General features: G+C 46.2%; 3 protein-coding genes across 5 annotated transcripts in view; 1 reads left to right on the forward strand and 2 right to left on the reverse strand.

The window, feature by feature from the left end:
- Positions 1-12,079, forward strand: part of DLEC1 (DLEC1 cilia and flagella associated protein) — a 33,301-nt gene extending 21,222 nt beyond the window's left edge. Inside the window, exons 27-38 of the mRNA XM_066314051.1 lie at positions 601-704; positions 1,366-1,436; positions 2,076-2,293; positions 3,290-3,424; positions 4,660-4,782; positions 5,758-5,852; positions 5,942-6,026; positions 6,553-6,762; positions 7,670-7,831; positions 8,777-8,930; positions 9,512-9,632; positions 11,188-12,079. Coding sequence (XP_066170148.1) covers positions 601-704; positions 1,366-1,436; positions 2,076-2,293; positions 3,290-3,424; positions 4,660-4,782; positions 5,758-5,852; positions 5,942-6,026; positions 6,553-6,762; positions 7,670-7,831; positions 8,777-8,930; positions 9,512-9,632; positions 11,188-11,296 — 1,587 coding nt within the window. The 3' untranslated portion in view covers positions 11,297-12,079. The remainder of the gene's footprint in view (positions 1-600; positions 705-1,365; positions 1,437-2,075; positions 2,294-3,289; positions 3,425-4,659; positions 4,783-5,757; positions 5,853-5,941; positions 6,027-6,552; positions 6,763-7,669; positions 7,832-8,776; positions 8,931-9,511; positions 9,633-11,187) is intronic.
- On the reverse strand, positions 163-21,889 carry ACAA1 (acetyl-CoA acyltransferase 1). 2 transcript variants are annotated; one of them, XR_010743012.1, is made up of 13 exons: positions 21,692-21,889; positions 20,774-20,867; positions 20,470-20,527; positions 19,613-19,692; positions 19,130-19,172; positions 17,528-17,626; positions 17,057-17,137; positions 15,259-15,449; positions 14,991-15,170; positions 14,159-14,214; positions 13,539-13,684; positions 12,348-13,282; positions 163-177 (listed from the first exon to the last, which is right to left on the reverse strand). XR_010743012.1 is itself a non-coding variant. In XM_066314016.1 (12 exons), exons 1-12 carry the CDS (start codon positions 21,878-21,880, stop codon positions 13,207-13,209), a joined length of 1,293 nt encoding a protein of 430 aa, XP_066170113.1. In that variant the 5' UTR covers positions 21,881-21,889; the 3' UTR covers positions 12,172-13,206. The 2 variants fall into 2 exon arrangements, 1 of the variants encoding a protein (XP_066170113.1); XM_066314016.1 differs by lacking the exon at positions 163-177 and having other exon boundaries at positions 12,172-13,282.
- Positions 21,890-22,849: 960 nt separating this feature from the next.
- The window catches only part of LOC136358095 (mitogen-activated protein kinase kinase kinase 3-like), a 77,534-nt gene continuing 73,529 nt past the window's right edge, over positions 22,850-26,854 (reverse strand). For both annotated transcript variants that reach the window (XM_066313952.1, XM_066313944.1), the window contains exon 17: positions 22,850-25,627. In XM_066313952.1, the coding sequence (XP_066170049.1) occupies positions 25,399-25,627 (229 nt within the window). In that variant the 3' untranslated portion in view covers positions 22,850-25,398. The remainder of the gene's footprint in view (positions 25,628-26,854) is intronic.

Consider the following 26,854-nt stretch of genomic DNA (forward strand, 5'->3'; position numbering starts at 1 on the left):
TTCAGTTTCACCATGGCAGTTTTAAACCAATTGTAATTTCCTATATGCCTTTCTGTTAGAAATACTTTTTCAGTTTTTTTAGGACTTCTGTAAAAATTCAGAGTGAACCTTGCTATACCACTACTTCGAATGGCATGTAAGGGACAACTGTTTAGTTTTAGAGGAACATATTTATACCTTGGGAGGTTTTCATGTGCCTTGAAAATGACTGGAGTAGTTTTGATTTATAACATCTGTTTGGGAGCTGGCCAGTGCACTGCTCTGCTCTACCAATACCATAGATTGTGCTGTGTAGAAAAGCAGCAGGAAAGCTGATAAATGCATGAGGTATTGCATTCTCCTGCTGAGAAGTGTTGTTATTAGCATATGAATTAGAGGCTGTCAAAGGAAAATAGTGAAAAATATTTGAAAATCCAATCAGTTCCACACAGAATCACTAGGTTGGAAGAGACCTTCAAGATAATCAAGTCCAACCCATGCCCTAAAACCTCAACTAAACCATGGCACCAAGTGCCACATCCAGTCTTTTTTTAAGCATATTATAGCACAGAGAACAAAGGTCTTATCTTGATTATAATAGAAAAAAATTCTTTTTCATAGGTGGGAGACTTACAACCTAAATTAATTCCTATGCAAATGACTGTAAAAGGCTGTCCAATCTTCCTGCAAGTGACAGGACCACAACCAGAGCCACCTATTATCAGGTATAATGCAAAATACTGTCAGACAAATCAGAGAATTAAATACCAATGGACTGCAGCCAACATACACATGTGTTCCATCTTGTGATATAGTGAGAAGGTCAGCAAAGTGATGGTCAAAGTACAGTATCTGCTTCTAGAACATCACTACATGTTTCTCTGCCAACACAATTAGAAAACAATCTGCATACAAGACTGCTGAAGTTTGCCAGCAGTCTCTGTTCTGGGCTTGCAGTTGCAGAATTTCACCCAGTGCAGCCTCATCTAATTCTGTGGAGATGGCAACTGGCACATGGTGGCAATGCTCATCATCCACAGCTCACTTCTCTCTGGCCCTTTACCTGGACCAGGAGAAATGAAGTCCTGAGGTCAGTAGTGGCAGGGAAAAGTTTAAACCCTCTCATACAGCAAATGGCATCTGCACCTTGGGATGAGGGATAAGGGTTGGTTTTTGGGCAACCCCAGCACTGCAGTGGTTACTCTGAAATGTCTGAAAATAATGGGGAAAAAAAGAAAAGAGATAAAATAAACCAATATTGTACTTCACAGTGTAGGCCATGCCTTACCTGAGAGCCACTCCAGTGCAGCCACTTTTAAACAATTCTTCAGTGATTTCAGACACTTCTGTTCTCTGCATGCACTGACAGCAAGGTTCCCTGTCCAGGTTTGGCACTCAAGTCTCAGCAGGATCCCCTGTGCTTCGGAGGGTCCAGCTCAACAATCCCACCCCCTTTGGTAAGGATGGCTTTTGTACAGCAAACATTGGTGCTTTCATTGTGTTCCTTCTAGAAAAAAATTAGAAAGACCCATTAACATGTTAATTAACAGGCATACTTGTTTCCTAAGGAAGATGTTTTTTAGTAAAAATAGTATAAAAGAGAGTGACTCAATGTGTTGCTACTCTGCAATTGCACATCCCATCTTGATGTAGCTGGGTTTTCCCTCATTGAAATGGTGGGAATTCAGGATTTTCCATCCTGTTTTTGTTAATGTTTCACAACACTAAGCCTGGTCAATCAGGTGTTCTACCTGCTTTTTACTGGCATCATCTGGCTGTCTTTTTAGCTCTTGGGTGAAATTGTAAGCTTTTCAGAGCAAAGTTGAACATCTTTTATTTTTTTAATTCTACTAAATCCATTTGCTTAAACAAAATGCTCATAATTTATTTTGATTTTAGGACATAGAAAGTGGCCAAACTATAGCAAGCTCTTAAATCATTTTAGTTTACAGCAAACATGGGAAACCTAAGAAATACACTTTAACACAAATCCAGTTGCCAGACACAAATTTGTTACTTGATATTCTGGTACCAACTAAGCCATGAGTCCTCTCACTGACTAGAAGTAATTGTCCTTTTTTCCCTTTCCCCTTCAGACATCCGCCTGGACTTGCAAGTTTACAACCTAGAGCCAGATGATGACAAGCTGGTGGACCTGTTGGTGGTCTTTGGAGACCCTTTTCCTCCCATGGACATGGCTGGAAACAAGGCTGCATCAAGTGGTAGCACCTCAGAGTCAGAGGTCGTGTTAAAGCTGGATCCAGCTGCCATTCCCTGTGGAAGCATTTATCCAGCTTTGGAAACCACGGATGAGGTCAGCTCTTAGGCTGTTTCTTATACTGCTGCTGAGATACATGATGGGGTTTTTGGCGTGAAGGGTTGAAAACAATAACAGGAGATAGAACTTGTAACTAAGAGCTGGATTGTTAAAAGAAATGTCAACTCTTCTCCCAGTCAAGCACGCAGTACATGGGCAGGTGGCTATAAGGCTCAGCAATCTGTGTCCAGAGTGAGCTACAAGCAATTAGCTTTCCTTAAAAGTGTTAAAAAAGCTAAAGAAATACCATTTAAAATACTGTCACTGACAAATTGTTGTTGCTATTATATGAAAGAATTAAAATAACTAAAACTCCTTAGTTTGGCTCTGCTTTTCTCATGAGTGCTTTCTGGTGTCAACATTTGCTGTAGTCAGGGAGGAGAACCTATCCTGCAAATTTCAAATTGCAGCTAATGATATGGAGGTATTTGTTCCCATGCTAAAATTATATTGGTTTTGTTAGAATATTGTAACATCTATTACACATGAAGTTTGATTATAATGTGACAATTTACTGTCTTGAGGGACTGGGAGTGACAAGAAGAAAGTATCCTCCCAGATATTGTATATTTCTCTGGGAAAATCTTCACAGAAAATATACTAAAATCACATTTTCTCTGCTTCAGCTCAGCATGCACAGTTGTTCTGAACACAGCTCTAACCTTTCTTGTGTGCACTAAGGGAGCAGTAGTGCCCCAGAGTGCTGGTTTGCATAATGGGCCAGAGGTGTCATGGTTGGATGCTTCTCTAGGTACAACAGGACCCAAGCATGCACATTTTCCAAGAAATTCAGGAGCAGTTTCAGGAGAGCTACTCTGTGGCTGAGAAAATTAATGTACAGGACACATCCACGTGTCCTGCCCTTGTGCCAGAAACAAACTGGAGCTGGCCATGCTTTTCCTGACCAGTGCAGCAGTTTTCTGTGCACATCACTCACATTCCTCCCTTGCAGTGTAACAGTTTTAACCATTCCCCACCCCTGTGTCTCTGCAGCCTCCAGGTTCTGACAGCAAGGAGAAGGAAATCAGCAGTCAGGAGTCTGCAGGAGAGAAAATGATCTCTGTGCTTATCCAGCCTCATGAGGGGGTGCCTGCAGACAGCCCCTACTCCGTTGCCCCAAGGCAGATAGTAAGTTTTTACATTTTCTTTGAGCTTAGATGTAGCACATTTTCTGCAGGGCAGAGGAGACAGAGAAGGAGAAGGAGGTAGCTTTGAGTTTGGTTTGAGGTAGACTCCACTAAACAGTGAAACATCAGACTGGAAGGCTTTGGAGATGACCATGAGAAGAGTTTGCAAGGTCAACAGAAAGTGTCCTGTCTACACCTGAGCAGTGAACTGATGACTGGACTTAAGTGTTAGTTGTACTCCAGAGTGGCATCTCTGGTCTTCTCACTTGGCCTGCCATGGTGAAATGTGGGAGCCATCCAGCCTGAAACTTTGGAAACATGCAAAACTGGAAATCAGGCTGCTCTGTAGACAGTTCTTGGATAAACCATTGTAACCCACAGAGCTTCACAAGTAAATTGTGCAAATACAGGCACAATGTCAAAATCCCTTAGAAATACCATAAAGACAGCATTGGAAGGATCTAGCTATGAGTGACAGGGTTGCCCAAAACATCAGTGTGCCAATTTTATTTTTAAATTTTTTTTTTTGCCAAAAGGTTTCAATTACAAGTTAGAATGACTTAAAGATTACATAAAAGAAATTATGACAGAAATGAAGCTGCAGTCAGCTCTGAGATGTCTGAGACTGAGAAAGGTCAGACAAACAAGTGCCTCACTGTGGAGGCAGCTTTTGTGGGGCGTAGCCAGCAGCAATATCAGGATTTAACCATAACCTGCATAATTCACCTAAAGAAAGCAAAATCTAGTCAACCTGTAAATCCCAGAAAATCCACTGCAGCTGCCTAGTGCATGTGATTACATTCCCTGCTGTCATGTAAAATTAAAAACTAGCCAAGACTAAACTGAACTGTAAAATACTCTTAGTTCACACTTGTAACTCTTCAAAAAATGTTTCATATATACATAAGTTGTGGAATGATCACGTGAGGCAGCCGGGGAGTAATAGTGGGCAGAACTGGTTATTTTTAAAAACAAACAGATGTGTACAGTTTGTGTACTTAGAGAGTTGGTCTGTGACTGTGCTTAAACTCTGTTGATGTTAAAAGGTGGCCACAGTGATATTTGCAGTTGAAGTAATTGTCATTTTTGCTGTCACACGTTGGCATTTTCTTGCAAGCCTGAGCCTGTGCCCGGGGGATTTCATGCTGCTTGTGCAACTCAGTTTTGGCAGCTGAGTCCCGAGGGTTCTTGTGCAATCCCCGGCAGGTCCCGGCTCTAAACGCTCTCTCCCGGCAGGTGGTTCCAGGAGGTGGCAGCAGCGACGTTTACATCTCCTTCACCCCGCTCGTCCTCCCGGACACCGAGGCTGAGCTGCGTTGTGACGGGTTGATGCTGGGCTTCATGAGCCTGGATGACAAGGTAAACCAACTGTCACAGCAAGGCCAAAGGTAACTGGGGAATATCGTTTCCCTTCCTGTGATTTATGTACAGGCTGCTGTTACCTGGCCGGTCTGTGTAAACAGTGCTGTTCCTGCTATCCTGTACATCCTTCCTTAACCAGGGTTGTTCATCTGTTGCATTTCTCTTTTGAGCTTGGAAGCATTCTGGGGTTGGGATTATGACCATCTTCTTGCATTGTCTGGAGCAGTAGACCCCAGACAAAAAGCCCAGGGTTTGAAATGCTGTCATAACATCAGGTTTTATTGATAACAGTAGTTAACAATGGAAGTGAGACTCGGGACTGCTGAGTCCTGTTCCTGGCTCTGCATCCACCTTCCTGTGCGAATTTGGACAGCATATCTCTCCTCTGGGAAACTTCCTCTTCAACAATTGCTGATGTGAAGCTTGAACAGTGTTTTATGAATGGCTCAGCAATTCTCTGACATGAATTGTTGCAAAGGTGCAAGGTAACCAGAATGAATGATAATAGAATGTTCAATAAAAAAAAAAACAAACCCTAATAATCCTTATTCCTGAAGAAAGAAATGTAGAATAATAGAGTCCTGGAATGGTATAGGTTGAAAAGGAGCATCTAGCTCCACCGACCTGCCATGGGCATTGACATCTTTAACCAGAAAAGTTGTTCCACAGTCCATCCAAACTGGCCTTGAATATTTCCAGAGATGGGGCATCCCCAGCTACTCTGGGAAACCTGTGCCAGGGCCTCACCACCCTCAGAGTGAGGAATTTCTTCCCAACGTCTGATCTAAACCTGCCCTGTGTCACCCACAGCCTGTATCAGCTACTGCTTGGCCTCTGCTGTTCCATCATGTCTTACAAACTACATTGCCAAGCAGAATCCTATTTTGGCTGACAGCCTCTCGGGCTCAAAGCAGCATTTCAGGTTTAGTGCCACCATTTCCCAGCTGATTTCTGTTTCCATGTTGTTGTCAGCTTGTGAGGATGGTGCCTGACAAGGTGCAGCGCAGGCATGGCTATGAAGTCCCCCCCTTACGAGTGCACATGGAGGCTGTGCTGAGGCATCCCCTGTAAGTCCCACTGTGCTCACAGCTGGCACCCCCATGGAATGGGTCAGCCTGGGACAGAGCTGTGACCAGCCCTGGTTCTTTACACTCAGGTTAGAAGTGGAGATGGATCACGACAGAGGAATGGTGTTTTATTCAGTGGCGAGCGATCTCCTACCTGCTAAGCCTTTTTATGGAGTAAGTATTTCCCACACTGATGTGTTTGGCTGCTTTGTATTGCTGTGCTGCTGGGAGAATTCAGAGCTGTGTGCACGTGACTGTGAAAATGCATCCTAATCACCAGTAGCCTCATTTTCCATATTGCACATAACAAGATAGGGAACAAAAGAAAAGCACTACAAGCACTAATCAGCCAGGAACAAGAAAAGGTGAGCTCAGATAATGCCTGTTTTATTCAAATTTTCCTTTTATTGAAGAGGAGCTTGTAAGTAGAAAAATAAGTTCTGATTTTCAGGACATAAAGGTCCAAAAGCAAAATGAGTCACTTCAGTTGCTGTGACCCTTGACATTCAAAAACTTAGACTTTATTACGTTACTTTTATTTCGGTTTTTCACTCAAGAAATGTTGAATACAGGTAGGAAATACTGGGTTGCTTTGGGGTAAAATCTTTTAAATCCCTGCTGATGCTTCATGACCAGACAGAGCAACACAAACCTCTCCAGGGAGTTAAAACTGACCAGTTCTGAATCATTTCTCCCCCAGGTTTTGACAGATGCAGTAATTACTCAGAGTTTGAAACTCATGAATTGTACCAAGGTTCCTCTGTACTTCAGGCTCTTTCTGTCTACGCCCTCTACACCCTTCAGCCTCTCCAGCACAGATCCCAAAAAGAGCACCAAAACATCCCTCAGCAAGAAGGAGGAAAGGGAACAGCAACCACAACGTGTACTTTATCCGCAGCAAAACATGCTGGTAGGCTCAAAAATAATAATCCTGTGCCAGAATAGAGAGTTTAGTAATTGGTGTGTTAGTGTGGCCCAGATGAACCACAGAAAAACACAACCAGCATAGAAATCTCTCACTTTCAGGGGGAATTGTGGTGCATTAGCAAATGCTAATTACTGCCATTTTGCCTGCTATATTGCAGGTGAAGATTATTTTTTCTGCAAATAATCTTTTTCTGTTCCTGATGTGCTTTTTCCCATCAATTCTTACCTGTTGCAAACTCCTGCAGAAAACCCTGTGGGTTTGGTGCTCACTTAAATCAATAGCCATATATATGTTGGACAAATTAAAAGATTTCCAAGGACTGCAGTCTTCCCTCATCTCCTTAAATTAGATGCAGGCAGTGTAAGGAGAGGAAAATATGATTAGGTTTGGGTGTACAAATTACATTAAAGGAAACAAAGTCCCAGAGTAGAGAATTAGGTAACCTGCAAAGAATGAGTAACTGTTGCATTTTTGAAGTGTGCTTCTCATTATGCTGTGTTCATTTTGACATGGAGACACACACATCTCAATTCTGCATGTGTGGGAAGAAAGAGGATTTATGTGTTTAAGACAACTTTGGGAACATGGTATTTGTACCCTCAAGACCTCAAAACCTTTATCTTGCTAGAGACATTTTCTCCCCTGTGGTTGAGAGATCAGCTGTTCACCTTTACACTCCATCCCCCATGTACTGGACTCATAGGAAATAGCTGGGGTTTTTTTTTCTTTAATTGTCTTTCTTTGTTCCAGTGGGAATTTGGCTGCTGGCATGACAGCTTTGGGTTCCAGTGGGAAAATGTGTGCCTGGGCCTTTGTGCAATGTGTACTTTGGATTTCCTGCACACAGTGTCATCTTATGTGATGGTCATTGGAATTCCTCTTCCCACAGGTGAAAGTGTCATTCCACACAACTCTGGAGTTACTTAGGTATCAACATCTGCCAGAGACCCAGCTGCTTCCTGGATGCCAAGTGCTCCAGCTGGAGAAGGGAGAGAGAAAGCTGAAGTTTGATCAAAATCTGGTCATTGAGCACAGTAACTGCACTACCCAGGTAAAGTCAGGACAGGATCTCTGGGCCCTGGGAAAGGGCTTTTTCAGCAGCATCTCTGTCTCAGATTAGGATTTACTCAGCCTTGAATTACAGGCACCTCTGGAGTAAATGGGGTCATCCAGGTAAAGTAAATGGCTGTGGGTTTGCTCTGTGCTGAGACTGCAGGTGACTCCCAGGTGGGCTGTGCAGGCTGGGGTCACACCCTGCTGCTGGTACCCCAGCTCTCGGCATGGCAGCCTGGGTGACACTCAAAGGGACACACACCCAGTCACAGAATGACTCTGAGACAGGGGTCAGGGCTGTCTCAGGGAACAAGCCATGCCTGAGTCACCAGGCACTGCCTCCTGCAGTACCCAAGGGCTTCTGGAAAGGCTCCTGAGCCCATTGAGCTCCTGCTGTTTTGTCAAAGCCCACGTGCTTTTAAAGACTGATCTCTTCCAGTCAGAAATCTATAACCCCTTCCCAGCCTTCAGCATGCCAGTACCCTGCAGCACTTCTATTTTCTTTTCATACCAGGTATTCTGAGGCGTGACCTGGGTAAGACTGAGCACCATAGCTAAACTGCAGTCAACTGAATCATAATCTTGGGCAATCTGCACAAACTGAGTGACTCACAGTGGGCCATATACTGTCCTGAGGGAGCAGGAGATGCTGTAATGTCTGCAGCTCCACAGAAAACCCTAAAAACAAATGAGAACGTTCACTCCGTGTTACTTCATGAAGACCACAGTGTCTGGTTTGAAAACCTGTCCCAAAAAAGTAACGCACAAGCAACAACCTAATTCACTCGAGGCTGTAGAATGGGAATTGACTCTAATGTTAAAGAACACAAAATGCTTCTTGATTCAGTGGCTGGGGTTAAGAATGATCCAGCTGGAGCAGAAATTTACTAGAGTTCTATAAAAATGAGGTGGGTTTTACTCTCTTTTCTTTCCCATTTTGCAGCTAGTCCCAGTGACTGCCTACCTGACTGTTCCAGTCCTGGAGCTCTCCTGTGACATGGTTGATTTCCAGACCTGCTTTGTTGCACACACCAAGACAGAACATGTCTTCCTGTATAACCAGAGTGGCTGCAGAAGCTACTGGATTGCTTTGCTGGGTATTCTGGTTTTGCAATTGATTTCCTTGTTACAGCCTCCCTATTCAGTGTTTTTACTAAGACTGTATGCACTCAGTATGGAGGCAGTATGTGATGATCTTGGGTGCAAACATATATGGTCTGCTTTTATTCTCACTTATGTGGGCTTTTCCCCTCCTCTTTCCCCTGCCTTTTTGACATTATTGTACCACTACTGATTTCAGCAGTTACTCCACATCTAACCAAGAGATCAAGTTTCAGCCCTCACAATTCTTGCTCTGCTCATTTATAAATCAGTCCTGAGGGCAACAAGAAGCAGCAGCTTCTTATGGGTTTAGTTTGAGCATGAGCCTAATACTGCTAATAACAGATGGGCTCCAGAGGAAAGAAGATCAGGGTCTTATTATTTCAGTGTGGAGACCACTGATCACTGACTTTGATTAGAAGATGAAAGCAGACTCTGGGCACATGCACAGATACCCTCTGAGAGTTTCAGACATTATTTATTAGTTGTTCAGCAGAGATGCATTGCCATGAGTGCTACTTGCTGTACACACAAAAAGGATCTTGTATGACTTTGATATTTACCCCTTCCACTGCAGATGAACAGAAGAGGCCTAAGGCTGTGGAAGTATTTTCCATCTTCCCAACTAAAGGCATTTTGGAGGCACGTGAAGGGGAGGCACCTACCAGAGAGATTCTGCAGGTCACCTTTGCTCCAAGGTACAGTTAACAGGACTGAAATTGTGCTGCTGACAGAGCTGGGGTTGTTCAGCCTGGAGAAGGCTCTAGGGAGCCTCAGAGCCCCTTCCAGTGCCTAAAGGGGCTCCAGGAGAGCTGGAGAGGGGCTTGGGACAAGGTCTGGAGTGAGGGGACAAGGGCAAATGGTTTCACACTGCCACAGGGAAAGGTGAGATTATAAAGAACTTCTACATTGGGTGCCCAGGTTGCCCAGAGAAGCTGTGGCTGCCCCATCTCTGGAATTGTTTAAGGCCAGGCTGGATGAGGCTTCGAGAAACCTGTTCTGAGGCAGGGGCTTGGAACAAGATGAAGTTTGCTGTCTCTTCCTACCCATGGTTCTGTGATGACCCAAAGACTTTAATTTCTTTGTTCTGATTAGGGAGATGCAACTCCTTTAAAAAAAATCATTTTCCATCCTAAATTATTTTTGGAGGTTATCACATGGTGGCAGGAAGTTAAAATAGGTCTATCCCAGTGATTTCAGTGAGCTCTGAAAACTGCTGACAGGCAAATTTCAAGCAAACTGTAGGTGAGTTATTGTCATAATTTCCATCTCCTTGGAACATGAGCCAGTGATTTCCATCACTGGAGCTACTGCTGTCACAGTGGGATGGAGCCTTGAGCAGCTGCACTAAACTGTCCTTACTTAGAGGAGCATGGTGGACCAGAAGCCTCCCCAGGCTCCTGATTGCCTAAGTTTTTCTGGAATTCTGCTGAATATGCCTGAAGCACTTCCTTTTGTCTGACAAATACGCTAATCAGCATGGCTAAAAATGCCTGAAAATACCAGAAAGTAAAGATGTTGCTGTATGGCAGCCAGCTCATCTGTGGGGCTCCTTAGGAAGAATTCCTCACACAGCAGAGTGTGGGATCAATGTGGCATTAGGAGATAATTATATGCAAGGTGTGAGGTGATTTTAATAATTCTCCTCCCCAAATCAGTGGTCTTTCTGCACAGGAATTGTTTTATGAGAAGAAAAAAACAAAGACTGTCTGGAAGAAGAGGCATTTGCCTCAGGCTCTTAAAACAGCTGGCACTTGGACACACAAGTCCTTCACACAGAAGCAGTCTCAGGAGCACTGTGTGCCATTAGCCTTGGGCCAGTTATGCTCTTCAACTAGAGTTGTTGTAACTTTTTTGATGTTACTTTACAATTTGGACTCCACTGACTGCCCCTTGTCTCAAGAGAGTGACTGAAACTTTTCCCATCAAACTTTGCCACAGGGAGGAGTTTCCACATCAAGGCAGTTGCAGGTGTTTGCTCCCAGCAGAGCTTCATTTCATTTATTCACCCAAAACACAATTTCACAATAGGATGATAGTCTCATTCTTTCAAATATGCATCCCATGTCTTCAGGCACAGACCTGAACATTCTTTTCACACACCTTGTATTGTACCTGAGGACTTGGCACTAACATTAGTGACCTGTGCTTGTGACTTGAAGCATTCTTAGGACACCATTCTCCCCTTTTTATCTCATCCCTAAACACAGGACTGCACATAGCTCTAACTGAACTTACTGCTGTGCATTTTAGGAGCAACACTGACTATGAAGCTGTTGTGACAATTTCTGGAATGCTGGAAGAGAAGCCTTGCAAGCTGCACCTCAGAGGACGAGGAGTGCCCCGTGGGAAGGTGCATTAAGCAGGACAATGTGGGACAAATGTCAAGGTAACAGGTTGGATGCAGATGTGCCATCAGCTGAGCCTGTGTTTTCACCTACTTTTGTTGTTTTAGTGGGGAGTGGAATTTTAGCAGAATGAAAATTTAGGTTTTCAGTAAATTAGGAAAGGAATTCTCATGGTACCTTAACCAGTCATAATCACACTCTGTACTGTTACTTTTATTGCTGTGATGAGCTTAGCTTTATCACAGAACAAAGTTTTAAATTTCAAAGCAGCTGTGGAAGTCAGGCCAAACCCCTCTAGAGCCCAGCATGCCTTGAATTACAGCTGAAGACTATTCATACCTTAAAGGAGCTTTTGTTTTGCCTCATTTATTTGTTTGACATTAAAATGGACATTGACACATAATAAAAGCAAGAATTGGTGACTAGGCCAGCATTCCCCAGGCTGTTTTCTCAGTGCCTTACATGAAAAGGGGAAGAGTCAACTTTCCCTGGGCACCTTGGAAAATTACCAACCTGTGTGTTTCATCATGCTTGAGCCTTGAGAACATCCCCTTCAGTGACAGAGGGAGGAACCCTTCTTCCTTTTCATTCTTTCCCCCCACATGGTTCCCATTTACTCTCACTTCTCTTTAAATTATTTTAGTATTATTTTAGCTAAAGGTCGCTGGAATTCCCACTTCTGAGTCTGTTAAATTTTCCACTCGCTTTAAATAAAAGGCTTTTGTTAATGGCTCATTATCCCCTCTAAATAATTCAATTTTTTGGCTCTAACACATGGCCTGTGTGATTACTGGATGAGACAGGCTACAGCATGGGATTGTGAAAATATCAAAGAGCTCTAACTCATCATGACCTTCAACTAAAAATCATCATAAAATGGAAACAAATGTATTGCAAGAACCCAATTGTATTATTAAGTGCAAAAAACAAAAGTCAGGACAAAGAACCTCAGATTGTTACAAATTTAAAAGCAGCAATGAGTACATTTCTTTTTCAAGCTGAGTTTCTGTAATCTTCCTGTTAGACAAGAGAAGAAATAAGGGATGACGAGAGACAAGACAGAACATGTTTGTACTAGCACTGAAGGACTGAGCTGTCACTGATGCTCATGTAGTGCCTGCAGTAAATGTAATGCTGCAATTTACTTTATGTTAGGTAAGTAAATATGATTAAGCACAAGATTGTCCTTGGAGTCACACAAATTGATACTCAAGACATGTATTGCAAAAGAAGGAATGGCCATATCCAAATCCTGGCTTCTAGTAATTCAACAGAACCTTTCCATTCAGGCATTTCCTGTGGAAATTATGTTCCAGTCCTTCCACTTTCCCCCCACTGGAGACTTCAGAGCAGCTCCAGCAGCAAGCTACAGCCCATCCGCCAGTGTAGGGACAATTTAAGACACAGACAACTTCTGACTGGGCTAGGACAGACACAGTTGTAAAGGCAAGGATGTCAAGTCTTTGCTTCACAGCAAGCTCTTTTAAACTCCTTACAAAATGGTGAAACTTTTTAAGGAAATGCTGGAAAAGTCTTTCCATGTGGACTGATGTCTTCATTTTGAGTGACTCTTTTTGCCAATTTGTCATACAAAAATACTGTCCCCATGAGCTATTTCCCTTCGGTAATATTCACAGAATAAAGAGATCAATTAAATTAAAAATATTCATTCATAATCACCACACCAGGGCCTGTACTTGAATCTCAGCTGAGCTGATTTCTCATGTCAGGAAGCCATGTGCCAGTTTTGCATTTCCTCACCTCCTTTGCAGAGCCGCACCAGTAATTCTACTTCACAATTTCTGCCTAAAATTTGTAGACCTAGTAACAAATCCCAGAACCCACTTGATTCCAGTGGAAATCACTTGCTATGCCTAGGGAAGGCTGAGGGTGAGCTGTGGTGTTGTTCTGTCAGCACTGAAGCTCACTTCCCTGGGTACTCGAACACGGCCGCGGCGCCCATGCCAGTTCCAATGCACATGGACACGACTCCGTACGCTCTGAAATAAAGAACACGTGCAATTGAGGAAAAAGAAAAAGCTCAGGTTTACATCATCCAGGGGGAAAAAAATAAAATAAAGAACGTAATAAATTTGAGCTGTCCACTGCTCTCCTGTGTCGCTAGGAGAGCCCTGGGGAATTCAGGTTCAAAGCCATCCATGGGATGGAGAAAGCTTAACCCAAAGTGGTTACCCCTGAGCTGTGGGAGCTGCACACCCAGCAGGTGTGAGGCCAGTACTGATGCTGAGCACTCACCTCTTCCCTCTGCGCTTCAGCTCATTGAGCAAAGTGACGACCTGCCGAGCACCAGTACAGCCCAGGGGGTGTCCCAGTGCTATGGCTCCTCCCAGGGGGTTCACCTTCTCCATGGGAATGCCCAGCTTTTCAACACAGTACACAGCCTGGAAAGACACAGGGAATGAGTTCATGGAGATGCTCTTGTCTTCCTTCGTTCTCAGCTCTCCTCCTCCAGATCAAGAGGCCTGACTCCAGCTAACACCATTGTTCTCAGGGGAGAGGAGTGGAACTGATCCAGAACACAGACAAGTGAGCTAAAACTATCCCCTTTATCTCAAACTGAGCCCACACACATTCAGACAGACAACCTGACAAATCCTAGCCCTGGTGAAACAGATGTTGCAAGTTGGTATGAGAAGACAATAGCCAATTCTTACTTAGTGGACTTTTTGTTTTCTAACATGAAGCTGAATAAGCAATGCCCTGCTCATTTTTATTTGAAGGAAAATGGTCTGCACATGTTATTAACATTTGGCTGAAGATGCAATATGTGGAACAAGTTAAAAATCTTAAACTGGCGACCAAGCTGAAATACACTCAGTTGCCAAGCAATGCAGCAACACAAACATGATACTCACCTGGCTTGCAAAGGCTTCATTAATTTCATATATATCAATGTCATTCAGAGTCAGACCTATGGGCCAGAAAAGTCAGGAGTTAAAAGGAGATATTTTTGCCTCATGACTATATCAAAGAGAGTAATTGCCTGACAGCATCCCTCTATGAATTCCAGTTCTACTCCATCTACAAAAAAGGAACCTCAGCTCCACGTGGGATATCTACACTTGAACAAGTTTGTGTACAGCAGTGTCTAAAAACTGCAAAATGTCACAGTTCATGGCATTGTGTCACTGAGTCTGCCAAGTTTCCTCAGATTAAGTGTGATTTCTCTGCAGAGGGATTAAGGATTGAAGGGCGTTTGGAGAGCAAAAGATAAAGCTACAGGTGGGCATGTGACTGTAGCCAGCCTGGGCTAAATCAGCTCATCAGCTACAAAAGCTGTTTAACCCAGTGAGTGTAGTAAAAAAAACTATGATGACAAAATTGTAAAGCGAAAAACATCAAAAACCAAACACAAAACCACCCCCTAGACATTGGTCATGATGAGGAAGGAAAAACAGCACTAAATGAACACTAAATCACTTGCCATGTGTCAACTCTTGTTCGAGCCTGTGCAGGGATTTACTCCTGAGCTTCCCAACGGTGAGTGAATGCCAACTTACACACCAGTACAAAAAAAAAAGAACATTGCAACAACCTGAGGCAGGACCTCTTTGAAGGCTTCAAATTTAACTTCACTGTTCCTGGGGCCAACGGCTGCACATGCTTGAATAAAATAACCTTAAATCTCAGTCCAGAGAGGCTGATTTGCTTGTGCCCAGCACTGCCAGAGTGACAGATGGTTCTCACCTGCCTTTTCCACAGCCACAGGGATGGCATAGGCCGGCCCTATGCCCATCACATCGGGTGGGACCCCCACCACAGCAAAGGACCTCAGCACCCCCAGCACTGGCAGGCCCAGCTGTGCTGCCTTGGAGCGTTTTGCCAGGAGAACAGCAGCTGCTCCATCGCTGACCTGGCTGGCATTCCCTGTTGGAAGAGACCTATTAACATGCTTTTTGTTCCAGTAAAGGCAGGGAAACCAGAGGAACAGCACAAAGGTAACAGCTGAGCTGACCTGCTGTAGTGCTTCCATCCTCTTTGAAGGCAGGTTTCAGCTTTGCCAAGCCTTCCAGCGTCGTGGAGGGCCTGATCCCTTCATCTTGGTGCACAGTGATTGGTTTTTTGTTGCCCTCATTATCTGCAACAGTGGTCTTCACCGGAACAATCTCAGTTTTAAACAGTCCCATCTGCTGAGCTTTTGCTGCTCTGGTAAAAAAAAAATAGTATGAAAGGTTAAAATATTTTGGAGGCGAACTGCAGGAGAACTGAAGTGAAGGAAACCAGTTAGACAGAGAATGAACTAAGGTGGGATTTGGTACATCATCACTGAGTGGTGGTCAAGACAACAGGCAAATTCTTATTTTCATTCATGGGAAGACAAATGTTTTACCTCTACATCAACATTATGGGCACTGTCCCCAAATCTGGGTCACAGGATCACTCATTTCAGAGCAAGATCCCCATTCTGTTCCCATCAACACTTCTGTGCCTGACTGACCACCACCAGCCCCCAAAATGAAGTTTTATTTATGCAGGATACAGCCACATCACAACTGTAAGAGAATAAATAATCCCTGAACTAGCAGCAGTCAACAACTGTCATGACCAGGCAGAACACAATTAACTAAACTCAAAATAGCTCAAGCCACATAGATTTAACCTTTTCTATCAACAAGATATTTTTAAAGCCTTCAAAGCAGATCTTATTTAGATTCACCTTCTAGAGGTAAATCCTTCAGAGAGAATACAAATTGAAGACTAAAAGTTTGTTTTACCCCTCCAACACTTTGAAATGAAATGAAAATATTCAATGCTCCCAGGTAAGCGAGGACTGGAGCAAAGTGCTGTAGGACAGGTCAGTAACTCCAGATATCCTGAGATCAAGGCCAGAAAGTCACCCCTTGCCTCATATGAGCCTGAGGATCACATTCACATACCCTTTTGGTTATCAGTTCCATGGCAGTGAGAAAGGCTGGCATGCCAAGTTCCCTGAGCAGCAGGGCCGGAATTTAAAGGTTAACTACTGTGTGCAGTGGCTTCCTGTGTTAGATAAATAACTGGCCCAGGCTGATGCTTAAACAGAACTCTGAAAGCAAGTTTAACTCTTTGATGGCAGAAGCTTTACCCTGTCACCTACCACTGCTCTGCCAGTACAGCCCCATGGATTCTGGGGTCAGTTGACTTTGGCAGTGATTTAACCCAAGAGGAAAGTTATCAGAGATGGGCCTGGACTCACTCAGAGCCAAACACCCGCAGTGAGGACAAGCCACTCTTCTCACAAGCTCAGCAGTTCTCTATGAATGGCCACACTCAACTATTCCCTCATGGGAAAGGCTCCTTCTGCTGCTGCCCCCATGTTCAGGTTCCAGTGATCCTGAGCCAAAGCCACTATGAAAATACCTCACCATGCACTCATTCCAGAAACCTCCCTGAGGTTCTGTCCCAGAAACACAGAATGGTTTGGGTTGGAAGGCACCCTTAAGATCATGCAGTTCCACCCCCACTGCCATGGGCAGGGACCTTTGGATGCTGAAACAAGCAGGGCACTCACTGTTCAGGGTCTGTGTGCCCAGTGATACTTGTGTGAGGTCAGTCACACAATCCCAGTACAGTTCCCTCATCACACACAACCCTGCACAGGCACTGAATTTTGGTTGGACCCTCTCAAGCTTCTTTGCTCACTGTTAAGTTCTGGAAGGCAACACAAAGGCTGCACCTCACCAGGAAGTAGCAGTGTGTTTTCTAGCTGTACTTATTTGTTAACTAAAAGGTTAAAAAACCCAAAAAGACTAACAAAAAAAAAAAGCATTTACTTTTGTTGGGAAGCCAAGGCAAAGGCATCTTGCTTCTTCCGAGAAACCCCAAACTTCTCTGCCACATTTTCTGAGGTTATTCTGGGGAAAAAAATCACAGAGTTAATCCAAGGACACATCTAATGGAGCTGCAGTTGGCTTCTGCTAAGATCACATGAGGGACAAGCAATGGCTTTAGTTTGAAAGCCTTCTCAACTCAGAACTGCTGGCAGAGGCTAATCCTGAATCAAATCTAGGACCAGAACAAGGTTCAAATCTGTTCTTGCTCAACGAGCCATTGATCTAAAGACAAGAAAATCTTTGACAGAGTTGGTGATTTCCCCCCATTTCACATCATTATTCTTCCACTACAACCAAGAATGCCAACACACAGCTCCAAACTCATCACATTCAGGTTGACTTGTAACTATGGTCACTGAGGAGACAGAACATCTACAAAACCCTTAAACTGTGGGAAGGGGAAACACTTACCCCATAGGAATAAGGCAATCTCGAGCTTTGGGGTTATCCATCATGTTGGAACTGATATCACCAGGGTTATTTGCACTTCTGAGGGACATTGTTTCCACCCTAAACACAAGAAACATTTGAATTGCTCCATTAAGACTGATCAAAACTCAGTATCCTGACAACATGCTTTCCTATTATCCCACAGAAATGCAGCTGCTAATTAGGAACTGGCTGAGGCAGAAGCTCTTTAATCACTAATTTAAGAATTATCATGAAATGAAAACAGATTGTGAGATTCAATTGGTTCTTGCTTCCCTAAAACAGGATACCAATGTCAGCAGTTAATTTCTTGTGTTTCCACAGCTAGGAAGGAATTGCTGTCATTCTGGCACATTTGTCCTTAAGCATAATGAGATTTAAGGGCTGGAGTTTTCAGTGAGATTGTCAACAGACATAAAATTACCACTCAGATCTTAAGAACAGGTTGGCAGTAGAAAAAGAGAAGTATTGAGCAAACCATGGCAAGGAGATTTCAGTGAGTTGCACCACTTGTGTTTCGCAACACAAAGAATTCCAGACGTGGATCCATCCCACAGGGTGCAATCTTTGACCCACAAAAGAATTAACACATTGAAGGTACTCAAATTTACTGCAGAAATACAAAGCCATCACTAAAGACTTGTGAGCTTTTGTAAGGTCAGTCTAGATTATGAAGTCTACAATGGGAAAAGGATTTGAATTCTGCAAATTCTGAATTCTGCACCACACAAATACCTTAATGAAGCAAAAAAATAACAAAGAAACTACTCCTGAAAAATGAAAGGCAAGCAGAAAATAAGGCAGCTTGTAACCAAGTGCTATCAGCAATTTAAACTAGCTCTAAGATGAAACACTCCATCATTGACTTCAGCTGCATCTGCTCCTGAAGGACTGGGTTTTAAGTAAGAGAAACCCCAGCCACTCTCTTTTGTGTTTTCATCCAGGGTTTCTCCACTCTGTGGAAGAGTGAGACTTGGGATAAACCCAGGTCCCAAAAGCTATTTGTAACTTATGGACTGTATGTGTCCATGGAGGACCCTGCAGGGCAGAGGTCAGACAGCTTCCCACAACAAAACCCAGTGTCTGGCACACCCAGGGGTGTAAAGGCCATCAGTCCCTTTAAGCACAACATCTTGGTGGACATTACTGTGTGCAGTAATAATTAATGAAAGATCAGAGTCATCAAACCATAAAAAACGAGAAACCCAGTATTTTAGCCTCAGGATTACTGAACAGGTTTTTTTTCACTCCTTCTTCTGAAGTCAATGTGTATGTGGTCACTAGTATTTCCCCAAAACCAACCTAACGTTTACATAATCCTCCAAAAAATAAACACTGCTTGTGATGTTAGGACTGAAGCACAGAACAGCTCGTCTGTCCAGCACAGAACAGATCCTTTAAATCTGCAGAACACTCATTAGCACATGCAGGATATTAATTTCTTCATCCAAGAGAGCTGCTGGTCTTTCAAGAGGCTAGTTAACTGGAGAGTAGCTAAAAAAGCTAATTATGGCAGGCTATTGCACAGGGACAGAGTGTTACCTTCAGGAAGCCTAAGCAAGCACTATGAAAATACTTCCTTACCCACAGGCCAAGCCAATGTCATACGATCCATTTCGGATGCCACCTGTAACAGCAGTGCATAAATATTCTTACTGTCATCAGGAGCAAAAGCATTTCCAGCCCAGCTGCAGATTCCAAACACCTGAGCACCCAGCACAGCCAAATAGGCATTTCCTCACCCTCCTGCCTGCCAGAGTGAGAGCCAGGCCAAGGAGCTGATGGGGATGAGGACTAACATGGGAGAGAGAACTGGAGAGACCCTTCAGGAAGCTGCCTGATATGGAGGTGATGGTGGAACTCATCCCCAGAAAACCAAGTTACTTCTCTAGGGATAAACTCGGCCACTCAAGGATATGAAAGTATTCAGCTAACTCCACACTGGAAATTCCCAACAGCACAAGACATCATCACTGTTTTACTGCTCAAAGAGACGGGAGGACAGGAGGAATGAGCCCTTGGGGTGGGTCAGGCCTCAACTCTGATGCCAGTGCCCACAACACCTACCAGCTATGTTGATAATGGCCTGTAGCCCAGAGGAGCACTGCCTGTTCACACTGGAGCATGGCACCGTCTCTGGAATACCACTGGAAAACAAGACAGTGTTGGCAAAGACTCAGTGATAAAAACCAACAACAACCCAAAGCTCTAAAGAGTGCATTAATCCACTCGATTAAACTTTAACACTCAAATTCCAGGCAGATCACTTTATCCATTTCTTGATCTATTTGGTCCTGCACCAAGGGAAAGCAAAGTTCAAAGATCATTTCCTCACTTCATTTGCAAGTGGCTCCAAGTGCTGTTTCCCCATGGGTCTTTCTTCAGAAGGTGCTCTGTAAGCAAGGCCCTCCCCTGGAGATCCCGAGCTCTGACCCAGGGCAGAAAAAAGCTCTGTAATATTCATAACTATGGCAGGCTGTGACTGCACCTCTCTAAACTAGCACTTGTGCAGTGATTGACAATGGCAACAGAAACTGACTGAAATATTTGCAATCTGGGATCCAGCTCAAGCCATTGACCAGCACTGGGCAATGACAAAAGGATCTGAGCCCATCCATGGTTTTGGGACTAGACACAGCAGAGAGAGGTGCAGCCTCACAGAGAGTGCAGCTGGGAGCCCACAAAACATCATGTCCCTTCCAGAGGCCCAACACAGGCAGCACAAACAGATTAAACAATTTCACCTGCCACACTGTCTCTTTGCCATCAGTGTTCTCCGAGCGCTCGATCAAAGTCCAGTTTCCAGGCAAAAGGTGATTTGCTGTAATTCCTGGGAGTGCACGAGCCTCACTGCAACCTCTGACCCTGTGCTACTCCATGGCCCAAGGAGGAGAGGAAGAACCTCAGTCTGACTGAGAGCTTACCTTAGAAACTGTGCAACTCTTGCAATCAAGGCACCTGCTCCAGGCTGCAGCACATTCCCTGAGTGCAAAGACACAATTCCAGTCAACTGGCTGCAGTCCCCTCACAGGAAATGTTCCCATCACCACAGCTCAGTACTGCCCACCACCAGAGCCCCATCACCAACAGGACAGGGACAAAAACCTAATGCTATACAGTAACCCCTTCCAGCCCCATGAGACTTGTGAGTGTCCCACAGGACAGGAGGAGCCTGTCACACACAGCTGTACAGACCAGGAGTTTCACCAGGCAAAGGCTGTCACTCACCCACACAGATGTCTCCCAGCAGCTCAGGACGGAGGTTGACATCCTGAAGGACAGCTGTCATCACAGCAGCCAGCAGCTCATCGGGTGTAGTGTCCTAAAAGCACAGGGGATCAGCAGCACCAGTGAACACTAGTAAGTGCCCTGTCACCAGTTCAGCCTCAGATCACTTCAGAGGGTTGGCCAGTGGTGCTAAGGAAGCTTTACTCCACTGCCCAGCTCACAGTGGTTGTTGTTTTCCTACCACAGCAGAATTACCTGCCATGTTTTTACCCCAGGTTTCCTTCAAGCACTGCAACACACATGCTGCTTTCTCACCTTCCTTGGATTTAGAGGAACATGCTCTGCAGGGCCTTCAAAACCACACAACTACAGAGATTTATGTGACAAGACGCAGCAAATGGAGCCCCTCCATTTATTGTGTGAAAGACCCAGGGGTGACCCCCCAGCTGGTGGGAAGCACTGCCAGCATGAGGAGACCTGTTTGGAAGGATGACAATGAACGAGTCCCCTTTGGGGTCACCGTGTTCTTTCCCAGGACTCTGCGGATGCCACTCAGGGAGAAGCAGGTTCCAGAAGAGTGGCAGGTCCGTGCCAAGCTGTGCAGATGAGGGACACGGGACGGCTGCTCCGTGTGACAGGGCAGGTGACAGCGGACTGCGACTGGTCCCCGGGCTGCCAGGGGAGCTGGAGACCCCCTGCGCACAGTGCCTGACTCCTTTGGGGGATGCCACCCCCAGCATTAAACCCACAAAACGCCGGCATTTAAACTCTTCCCGAGCTCAGCAGCTCTGTGGGTCAAGCAGGGCTCCAGCACCCAGTGCTGGGGTAAGGCGAAGAAGGGGGAACTCCTGTCCCAGCGGGGCTGCCAAGCACTGTGCGGACCCCGCCTCAGCGGGGACACGATCCCCCGGGCCGTACCTTGAAGCCGCCGCGGCGGGCGCGGCCGATGGCGGTCCTGCGGCCGTGCACCACCACAACGTCGTCGGGGCTGCTGGCCCGCGGGGGGCCCCCGGCGCAGGGCACGGCCCTGGGGGAGGCCCCCGGGCCCGGGGAGGCCCCGGCCAAATGGCCCAGCACCAGCTGAGCCCGCCGCGCCGCCGCCGCCATCTTCTCACGGGAGCGCCCCGCTCGGCTGCATGACCCCGCCCCCTCATTTGCATACCGCTGAGGGCAGAGCGCAGCTCATTTGCATTTCCCCGCCCCCTCATTTGAATAACTCCGCCCCCAGCTGAACCGCCCTCGGTCCCTGACACACCAAGATAAAACATAAAAAGGGGGGGAAAAGGGATAAAAAGAGAGGGGAAAAGGAAAAAGGAGAGAGAAAGGAAAAAAAAAAAACTAGGAAAAAACGGAGGAAGAAAGGAAAAAGAAAGAAAAGAAAAAAACGGGGGAAAAGGAGGAGAGAAAAGCAGGATAAAAAGAAAACGTGGGGGAAGGGAGGAAATGAACGGAGTAGAGAAAATGGGGAAATAGGGGGACAAGTGGGAAAATGAAATAGAAATACAGAAAAGTACTCAAAATTTTAAAACAAAAATAAATAAATGAAAATCAAGTTTAGAAGCACAAAGCCCTGTGCATTGGGAGCCCAAGGCGGAATGTCAGGACAAAGGGACACGCAGAACCATGGGCTCCGAGAACTGCACAGATTCATCTGCTGCAGAAAAACCCAGGAACCATCAAACCTTTGTCAGCCCCCTGCCCCTGGGATGGTGACACCAATTCCCTGTGCTGCCCATCCCTGCTGGGAACTGCCCTGTTGGGAAGGGGCTGTGCTGGAGAGCAGGGCACAGGCAATAGAAATGTAGGCTCATGGATTCATTAAGGTTAGAAAAGACCTCCAAGATCACTGAATCCAGCTGTGTTCACCACATCCCCAAGTGCCACATCCACACGCCTTTTGAACCCTTCCAGGGGTGGTGATTCCACCACTCTCCTGGACAACCTGTTCCAATGTCCTGCTCCAGTCCTCCCCCCAAAAGGAATTCATTTCTCCAGGGACACACAGCAGTGTGCAGGGAAAGCCGCAGGGCCTGCTACAGGCAAAATAAAATAAAAACAAACGAAACAAACAGAAAATGACTTTACATGGCAGAATAATTCCATTTGCTTTTCCTAGTTCCATTCTGTACATGAGAACACTGCAAGGGTTTTACAAACCAGAAAGGCAAAGGCACCTGAGGAGTGTCTCACACTCACACACATTCACACTCACAACATCCATCCACGGGAGGATTTAAGTGGTTTGAGGGCCCTGGGAGCATTTTGGGGCAGCCAGGAGCCCTCTTTGGCCCTCAAATCTTTGGAAAGAAGGAAAACACCCACCCACCACTGAAGGGCTGAGAAAACCCAAACCAAACAGATTTAATGAAAGAACAGAAAACAGCTTAAAATTGGTTTTGATTTTTTTTTTTTTTTAGCTTTGGTGAACACACATTTTGTTACTCTCTTCTGTCAAACCCATTCCCAGACAACACTGATTTTTTTTTTCCCCTTGTGTTTGTTTCCATCCATGCCATGTTACTGACCAGACTGATGGATTTGGTCCTATTCACAGAATAAAATTCTTCATTCCCCTCAGCAAAAGGAGACTTTCCCCCCTCTGCATGGGGAGCTGCCCATCACCACCACAGCTAACTTATACAACCCCCAGAATTGCCCCCAGCTTCCCTGGAACCTGGCCTGGCAATAAATGGCCTCAGTAGCTTTCAGATAAATTCAAAGGGAATTCTTTCAGGTATCTCTTTTAATTTGCCTTAACATGGTGTTTGTTTTTTAAAAACAGATAATTCTTAAAATCGTGAAATCCTTCAATGGTTTGAGTTGGAAGGGACCTTAGAGCTCATTGAATTCCAACCCTTTGCCATGGGGCAGGGACACTTTTTCACTAGACCAGGTTGCTCCAAGCCATATCCAACCTGATCCTGAACACTTCCAGAAACGGGACACCCACAGTTACACTGGGCAACCTCCTAAATCTTGCTTCTCTGTTCAGAGCTGAGGACATGGACACGCTGTCACCACCACAACCAGCGGTGCGAAGTCTTGATCTCTTCCACATGGAAGAATTCAAGGATGTGTTCACACAAACAACCAATTTGTCACTTTCCTCTTAAGTCTAAGCAACACTTCTCATTTTCACTGAAAACCAGCTTAAAATAAACCTGTGTCTTACACACTGGCCTGAGGATGGAACCTCTTTGTAACTGCTTTTTGAACCCTTTGCTGAGTCAGCGGAAACAGCTAATGCAGCAGAGAAGGGGGAGGTGGGACGGTGCAAATAATTTATCCCAAACTCCCAAGATCTGACTGATTAATTAATGAACTAGCTTCCAGGGACTCTGTGCGTGCTCCCTATCCAGATTTATCCAGCAGGGTGGTGCTGGTCAGAGCCTGTAGCCCAGCTCTGCTTTTGACTGGCCCATTTTCTCACATAACTTCAAACCTACTGTGGGAAGGAATCTGCTTCCAGCTGCCCCTGACTGCTGCAGCTCCACTTTCCCAGTCTGAGGCTCCACTGTCCTGCAGCTGCTCCCTTTGGCACCACCATGGAAGTGATGCCTCCCTTTGCTGCACCTGGGAATGGTCCACAAGGCACAGAGGAGGAGGTTGCACCCACATTCACAGGCCCCAGTCCTCTCTGCCTAATTTTAGGCACTCTCTTGGGTTTCACAGGGACCCACTGGGCTCTCCCTGCAGCTCCACTCCCAGAACACGATGGCATCCCCCCAGCGCCAGCGCAGCAGCACGGACACGGCTCAGCAGAACCGTGCCTATGAGCAGAGCCATCCATGCCGAGATTCCCTTCAGCTCCTCCCAGAATCCTGATGGCTCCGAGCACAACCTGGCTGCTGCTCAGCCCTGCCCACCACCACCACTGACAGCATTTAAACACCAATACCACCATTTAACCGCCCCTCAGCCCGTGGCAGGGGTCCCGGGCATCCGTCCGCGGGCGTACCCGGCAGAGACCTCCTGCACCCCGAGAAGACCCCCTTGTTCCCAGACTCACACACGCACACGCACACACACGGCAAAGTCAACACGGCTGCTGCATCCTCACACCAGATCCGAGCCGAGCATCACTCCTTGATTGTAACCGCGTAAGGCACAGGACAGTGAGAAACGCCGCCCCGCCGGAGCCGCCGGCTGCTCCAGCGGGGCTGGTCCCCTTGAGAACGGGGACACCCAGGTCCCCCCGACTCTGTGGTCTGAGGATCATCTCCTCCGGCTTGGCTGAAGGCCCTGTCTGTTCCTCTGCGAAAGGTGGTGGTGGCGGCCACTGAGCATCCCATTCCCCAGCGGTCCTGGGGATACCGCCAGCACCGCCGCCGTGCCGGGGGGGGGACATTTCCCGCTTGCCACACTTCCCCCGAGAGAGCAGTCACTTGGCGAGGGGGGACGACCCCGGTACCGCTGGCGGCAGCGAGGTTGTTCCGTGGTCCAGCACCCGCACGGGCCGGGAAAATCCCTCGCTCTGAATTCCCGGCGCCAACAGTCCCGAGCGCAGCTTGAAAATCCAACAAACGCGGCGGGGCCGAGGCAGCGGCGAGCGAGAAGGGACTGTCAGGACAGCCCCGGGCCAGGTCCGACCCTCCGCCGGCGCTTCCCATCGCCGCTGCCAGCGCTCAGAGCCCGCAGTTGACGAAAGGGTGTCTCAGCAGGTCCTCGGCCGTCGGCCTCCGCTTCTCCTCCACGAAGATCTGCTTGAGGAAGTTGCGGCAGCAGCTGGAGACGCTGTCGGGGAGCTGCGGGTTGGTGGGCTGCGTGGCGATTTTAAAAATCGCCGCCATGGCCTCGAACTCTGCCCAGGGCGGCTTCTCCGTTAACATCTCCACCACGGTGCACGCCACGCTCCTGCAGCAACGCCAAGCACAGGGTCAGCCACTGGGGAAGGGGTCTCAGCTCAAGTCTAATCAGCTCTGGGACTGCACCTGCCTAGAGGGACTGTGCAGGGAGCAAACCTGCAGGAGATGGGCACATATCCCTGGAATGTCTGGTCCCCTGAAGCTCCCCGGTCACACAACTCGACTTTGCACTCCCAGAGCAGGAGTGAATGCAGGAGCCTCGCCCTAAGGCTTTTCTGCCCACTATGTTCCATAAAAGCTCAGGGAGATACTAAGTTAACTGGCAGATACTAAGTCTCATAAAAGCTCACTGAAGCATCCCCCTGAAGGGAAACATGCACAGCTCCAGACAGTTTGCACACTTTCAGCAATAGCATGTAGCTCCCAGGGAAGCTGAGCCAGAATGAAACATGTTTGTCTACACACAACTTCATCTCTGAGGTGAACCTGAGAAGGAACTTGTGGGATGAGCAGCAAAGAGACGTTTCCCTTGGCTTGCTCAAGAATTCTGGTCTCAGCAGAGATACTCTGCCACCTCTATTCATAAATGATCCTAAAAGATTAAACTTATCCTATTCATCCTAAAAAATTTATAAATTAAACATTTGCCTCCCATCAGCCAGTGCAGGTGGTGCAGGGTACACAGACACCTGCTAAGGACTTCCTAGGTTTTCCCCACCCAGTTAGGGGTCTCTTGGAAGGATTATTTCTTGTTGATCCTCTTTGCTTGGGCACCCAACAGAAAGCACACTGGGAAGACATTGCTTCCTCCTCATACACTGGGAAGATCAGTAGTGTCATCCCAAGTCCTCCAGGTTCCATCTGTCATCCTCCCCAGATCAAAAACATTCACAAGCAGCCAATGATTTTGGTTGTCTTCATGCCTGAGCCTCATGCAAACATTCAGCAGCAGATTTGGGAAGGCCACTGAAGATCCCCTGAGCCTCTGAGCTGGGCTTAGGAAACCCAAAATCAGGGCCACCAAAACTCAAAAGGTCTTCTAGTGAGCTTTGTTATCAAGCTGCTTTCCAGAATTAAAAAGCAGTTATGGGGATAAACTGGACATGAGACTCACACAAGACTAGAGCTTCCAAAAGCAAGTTGTGATTCTGAGTGCTCCTGTTTTGGGAACTTAGCTACATCCACCTTTCCTCTGGATATCTGCACAGTTGATCCTAACATGTATCTCCTATTTTCCATCCTCTGTGCTCGTTCCAACTACTAGCTAGACCTCTGG

Source organism: Sylvia atricapilla, chromosome 1 (genome assembly GCF_009819655.1).
Source record: "Sylvia atricapilla isolate bSylAtr1 chromosome 1, bSylAtr1.pri, whole genome shotgun sequence".
Lineage (NCBI taxonomy): Eukaryota > Metazoa > Chordata > Aves > Passeriformes > Sylviidae > Sylvia > Sylvia atricapilla.